Genomic DNA, 6,070 nt, shown 5'->3' with positions numbered 1-6,070 from the left:
AAACAATACCTAAACCCGAAGATGCTCCATAATCTTTTCGATTGCTCGTTCGAGAAATACGATCTTTGAAGAATTTCCAAATTAATAGGAAGGAAGCTTAATCCGAATGATGTGAATCAAAATTTTTCTTCTATGATCGATTGGTAAAGACCCGAATCAGTTATTTGACGGATCCTTAACAAGTTGACCGGATAACCCTACCTATTAAGCATTGACCCAAAACCTAATAGTTTCGTGTCATTTCGTATCGGGTTAATAGATTGTATATAAAATTACCAAGACTATTTGTAGTTGAGGTTCGAAAACGAAATATGCTAATATAATATCTAACACAAAGACTATAACCTTCGAAAAAGCATTAACTTCCCGCTTACACTAAGAAAGTAGGTCCAACGTTTCAATCAAACTCTAATAACAGAAGGCAAATCTGATTAATAATACAGAAATTCCAGAAGACAAATCATATCCATCGGAATAAAGTCTGCCACTGAAAATTTGAAAGCAACCGCTATCTTGCAACATTCAACAAACAGCCAGCGGGCACCGCAGATTCGGCTCCACAGAAGCATCATAGATAAGAGAATGTCTAAGATTTGGCCACATCCAAAGTGCCAAAAAAAAAAACCACAGATTGCTAGCTAGGGGCCCCCTAATTTCCTTTCTGTACGAATATATTCCAGGAGAAGTGATTTTTGCACTCTCGTCTTAGGCTGTTGCCTAAACCGAAAAATAAGTACACACAACCATTACATAGTTTGATTTGATAATTTTGATTGCGAACGGAAACACCACAATAATGTTTAAGGATAAGTTTCCTTCATGTCTAATCCCCTCAAAACGAAAATTATTCACTTGTACCCTCAATAATATACGAATTGTCCAATCCAATGCAATCCTAGGCACCAATCAAACCATAATGTACACCATATGAAATGCATTATAAACTGGAACGGCTTCCTTAATTACACTGTGAACAAAAGATGACACATTTCACTGAGAAACCGAAGACATTGGAAACGGATACAGATAAAAAAGGGAACGGACACGAAACCAAGGAAAAGGCCCACAATTACGAATTCCGTATCCAATCACTACTTTTGGTTATGATTGGTTAGCTATGTATTGCAACAAAGACAATGCGAAATGTTCCGAGTTTGGAAGCAATGGAAAGTTCACTAATATCCAACAAAGATGATACCATTGTCTCTACCAGTTTGACAAGAAATTTAGCTCATAATTTCCAGTGCCAAAAATCCAATCCAAACAGAAGATGGTAAAATAAACGATAAAGATGCTTCAAATTAGTTCATCAAAAAGAAAACTAACATCCCATTAGATTAAGAACTTCCCAGTCCGCTGTTTCATTAGATAAAGATACGTCTGACCCTCGTGTTCCGATGACTCAATCGTGGAGAGTGCCCAAGATGTCCTCGTCCCTGTATAAATGGAACCTGCAAAACAAACCAACCAACCAAAAACCCAAATATAAATGCCAGAACCCTAATGCAAAAATTTGCAGAAACTGGGCAGAATTGGCACAAAAGACATACTCTTTGTCACCAAGCTTCACTTCGGTGCCTCCATACTCGGGCAAGAGAACGGTATCACCTTCTTTCACGGCCACCGGAATCAGATTCCCGGCCTTGTCCTTGGCTCCTGGTCCCACAGCAACCACCTTCCCTGAGTTTAGCTGCACCGATTGGACCAATCGCAACGGTTAAAACTCAAATCAAGATAAAACCCTAAACCCGAAATACATTTATGCGAAGAAGAAGATGATGTCATAGAATTTACCTTGGTGGAGGACTCGGGGAGGAGAATGCCGGCGGTGGTTTTGGAGGGCGGGATGATTTTCTCGATCAGGACGCGGTTGAGAGTTGGGATCAAACGCCTCGCCATTTGGGTCTCTGAGAACACTGGAGCTACTGGGTTTAGGGTTTGGGGGAAGAGGACGACTGCTGATGGTTTACAATGTGAGGGTTTGGGGAGGAGGGGTACTGCTTGTTGATCAAGTTCTAGGAGATGATGGAAAGTTCTAGGTCTTAGGGTTTTGGGGGTTTTAGGCGTTGGGAGGTGTGGGCTGTGGGCGTGGGTCTGATAGTGGAGTTTGGGCCTTTGTTTATTGATGTAAACAGTCCAATGCTTAGGCCTTGTTTGGTAATAAAATAGCCCAATACATTGGCCTTGTTCTGTTGTTTGGGCTTACCTTCATTGAAAATAGCCCAATGCTTTTAAGCCTTATAACTACTTCTGTGTCATTTAGTTTACAAAATTTTCTCTACAAATTTAATCTCATTAGAAAAGAGAAGAGAGAAGAGGAGAGGGTGACGGAGACGAAAGCTTGCGCTTGTCTTCGAACTCGATTCCGAGTTCAGGTTTTAGAGTCCAAGTTAGTTTGGAATTGGTTCAACACTCGTGTTTAATCCGAGTCCTACTTAATCCCACCAAACAACACTTGAAACCCATGTTCCTTTTAATTGGAGAACTATAGTCCAGCCCGACCCACCAAACAAGTCCCTAGATGTTACAAAAACAGAAACCATCAAATTTGTTACAAATCTCTTGTACTTGGTTGTATCAAATTAACCAAGTCTCACCCCTAAACGAAGTGTTCATACGTAGGGATGGGTCGGGTTTGCCCTTCCCATCCTTATCCTGACAAAATCTCATCTCCATTCTCCGCTCCATTCTCCACTGAAAATTCACCATAGAAAACCGGCCCGTTGGGAATCGAATAACAGATAACTGTCAGTAAGTGGAAGCACCGATCATGGTGGCTTTATCGGAAAACAATGTGAGGAACTTTTGAGCTATTCCTTGGAAAAGATACCTCTTTAGGCTTGACAAGCAGCTAAAGTCATGACAACCTCATGACTTGTCCGAGACAGGAATTCCAGGCCACACCCAATGCTCATGGCCATTTCGATCTATTTGCAGCAAAAAGTACTTCATGCATGTAAATTTTTCCCACCAGTTATTCGTTTCGTGCCAATATATATATGTGTGTGTTTGTGTGTGTATGTATGGACCATAAACTTTATGAAATATATATACAAATATATATGGTTGACATACTTTAGGTCCATAAGCATTCTGCAATCCCACATTGGTCATTGGTCATTGGTCATTGGTCATTGGCCATGCCATCCCATGCGCGTGATAGGTTTCTGCGGTACCCATTAAAAGGAACGGAGCACATATATTTGCTTTTTTAGGACCATCCCATTTTCTGATTTTTTTCAGAAAATTGGATCGATGCTTGTCATCATTCCGAAGACATGTATCCTTTTTCCTTTCTTTTTTCAGTGTGTGGGCTGTGGTGCTTATGATTTTCATGCAGATTCTTAGCTTTATTGATTGTTTTCCAGCCGGTCAGATTATTTGGGATAAGTTGCGTGTACGGTTTGTATTAATATTGTTCGTAGAGATATGGATGAACCAATCAGCATTGCCTTTAAGTAAATAGAAAGCCGAACCCATCATTGCCACATAGATCTGGACGTGAAATATATGCTAGTTTGAAGAAGTTGAGGTTCTATGGGGAGTAATCTAACTTCTTATAAACCCTTAAATATATGGTTTGGTTTCTCACCGATGTGAGATTTTGTCCTCACATTCTCACGTAGTTGCTGCTTAAAATTTAGGATTTCAAATAGTCAAAGCACTCTAGCAAAGATAGGCCCCAACTAAACACAACCTCAACACAAGCAAGCAATGTCATTCATAATTTTTCAGAAGCAAATGTAAGTGGAACTTGTTAGATATTGTAATTTTCGTCCTAAACTTAAGTTGCACTTCTGGCCCATTATAACACGATAAAGGAAGAAACGTTATGGGTATCGATGATTTTCACATGAACTTATTTAAACGAGTCTGAATGCCAATCTTCTATAAACACGGTGCTTATATCAGATTTTAGATTCAGGTTTCCCAGCTGGAGTGGGATTAAACTAGTACGTATGATCAAAGGTTTAAAGAATTTTGGGTTTACATGGTTTTCTTATCTGTGATCTGTGACAATTTCCTATTAGGGTTGAACCGTGGATCCGGATTAACATGCATCGTGCAATATGTAAAGTAATTAACCGTGTCTTTTCGACAAATACGTAATCAAACTAATCATCATCGACCGTAATGATTTGTGAGATCATCAACTTTCAACTGTACGTCTTCCAATATCTTTGGTGATCGCTCATGGTTTCTGAGTTTGACTTTGGTGAATGGTGATCCAACTAAGACATTACATATTGATTATAGCTCCTTAATGTGTCATTAATTCAAAAAAATTAATGTGCATTTTATTTAATGTCTCCCATTAAATATTTAAATTTATTAATGTACAAATTTAAATTTATTTTTGACACACCCCGACCGAGATCGAAGCGTGCTGGCCGTCACACGAATGTGACGGCCAGTACGCTCCGATCTCAGTCGGGGTGTGTCAGTTTGGTATCAGAGCCTAACCCTGGTCGCATGTGTGCCGGCGAGGACGTCGGGCCCTTAAGGGGGGTGGATTGTGACATCCCACATCGCCCAGGGGAGTGATCCTTAAGTGTATATTCTCATCCCTACCTAGCACGAGACCTTTTGGGAGCTCATTGGCTTCGGGTTCCGTAGGAACTCCGAAGTTAAGCGAGAAGGGGGCTAGAGCAATCCCATGATGGGTGACCCACTGGGAAGTTGCTCGTGAGTTCCCAAAAACAAAACCGTGAGGGAATGGTAAGCCCAAAGCGGACAATATCGTGCTATATGGTGGTGGAGCGGGCCCGGGAAGTGGTGCCGCCCAGGGCAGGATGTGACAATTTTTTGACCAAAAATAGTTTTTTTTTTATTTTAAATTTATTAAGTTTATTTAATATTCTTCAAACTTGAAAGACTCAATTAATGTACTTAAATGTTAGTACCAAAATGTATTATATTGAACTAATGTATTTAAATGTTAGAACCGAAATGTATGTATTAAAATATATGCACCGAAATGTATTATATTAAATTAATGTACCTAAATGTGTGTACTGAAATGTATGCACCATAATGTTAGTACCGAAATGCATTATATTGAATTAATGTACCTAAATGTTTGTATCGAAATGTATGTAATGTATGTACCGAAATGTATTATAATGAATTTAATGTACCTAAATGAAGAAAACAAAGTACATCGAAATATATTGTATACCAAAAATTACTTTATCTAAATGTTTACAAAAAAATATATTACGACAAATGAAAAAAATTATAATTATAATGAAATAAAGTTAATACATTAAAATTAGGAAGAAAAAGAGAAATAATTAAAAAAATCAAAATGTAATTAATAAATTAAGGTTATTAATGTATCAATGGACTAAAATTACATACACACACACAGAGAGCAAAATCTAATCTGAAATTCCCTGTATCCATCAGTTGGTGGAGTTTCTTATGGCTAATATTGCTAGGGTTGGCTGAGAATCTTAATCGAGGGCTGCTTAGAACAAGACCACCGAAAGGCACTGAATAATATGATATGAGAACCATAGATGGTGTGTTTTGATAAACTGAAGCATGATCATTGGAGGACGGGGACTCACTAGAAACGTGGAGTTCACTAACGGGTCCTTTTCATTTATTTTAGGCGTCAATGGTTTAAGTGATGACGTGGAAATCCTTAAATACCGGAATCTGCTTTACCTTCGGCAAAGGGTGAAACCCACTTTGAAAGTGAGTCAAATAAATCAGAAAAATTCCAAGAATCCGAACAGAAAGTGGACGTGCCGGAGTGGTTATCGGGCATGACTAGAAATCATGTGGGCTCTGCCCGCGCAGGTTCGAATCCTGCCGTCCACGTTTTTATTTTCTTTCTTGTTGTTTTTAATTAAATGTTCTTCAAAACGAGATGTTTAGGATTTTATTCCATCCCTTTTAATTCTTATTTGTTCCGAAAGAGGTGATTTGGATGTATACTTCCGCTCATGTTTTGACCATTTATATTGAATCGTTGATATATTCTGCTTTTTTTTATACAGCGAATTTCTATATAAATATTATTATATGTCATCGTTATTCATATAAGTCGAATATAACTCTG

At 38.5% G+C, this 6,070-nt stretch overlaps 1 protein-coding gene and 1 non-coding gene across 2 annotated transcripts; one reads left to right on the top strand and one right to left on the bottom strand.

Annotated features, from left to right (window-relative positions):
- Positions 1–1,153: 1,153 nt before the first annotated feature.
- On the bottom strand, positions 1,154–2,750 carry LOC137738069 (10 kDa chaperonin, mitochondrial-like). The gene is made up of 3 exons (XM_068477672.2): positions 1,795–2,750; positions 1,551–1,690; positions 1,154–1,451 (listed from the first exon to the last, which is right to left on the bottom strand). The coding sequence occupies exons 1-3, from the start codon at positions 1,897–1,899 to the stop codon at positions 1,403–1,405; spliced, it is 294 nt and encodes a 97-aa protein (XP_068333773.1). The 5' UTR covers positions 1,900–2,750; the 3' UTR covers positions 1,154–1,402.
- A 2,997-nt stretch (positions 2,751–5,747) lies between these two features.
- On the top strand, positions 5,748–5,829 carry TRNAS-AGA (transfer RNA serine (anticodon AGA)). Its single transcript has one exon. It is a non-coding gene; the product is annotated as a tRNA-Ser (tRNA).
- The last annotated feature ends 241 nt before the right edge of the window (positions 5,830–6,070 follow it).

This window comes from Pyrus communis, chromosome 13, assembly GCF_041283825.1.
Source record: "Pyrus communis isolate YQ-2024b chromosome 13, ASM4128382v1, whole genome shotgun sequence".
NCBI classification, from domain to species: Eukaryota; Viridiplantae; Streptophyta; class Magnoliopsida; order Rosales; family Rosaceae; genus Pyrus; species Pyrus communis.
The sequence above is the reverse complement of the archived record's forward strand: the minus strand, read 5'-3'. Positions and strand labels throughout refer to the sequence as shown.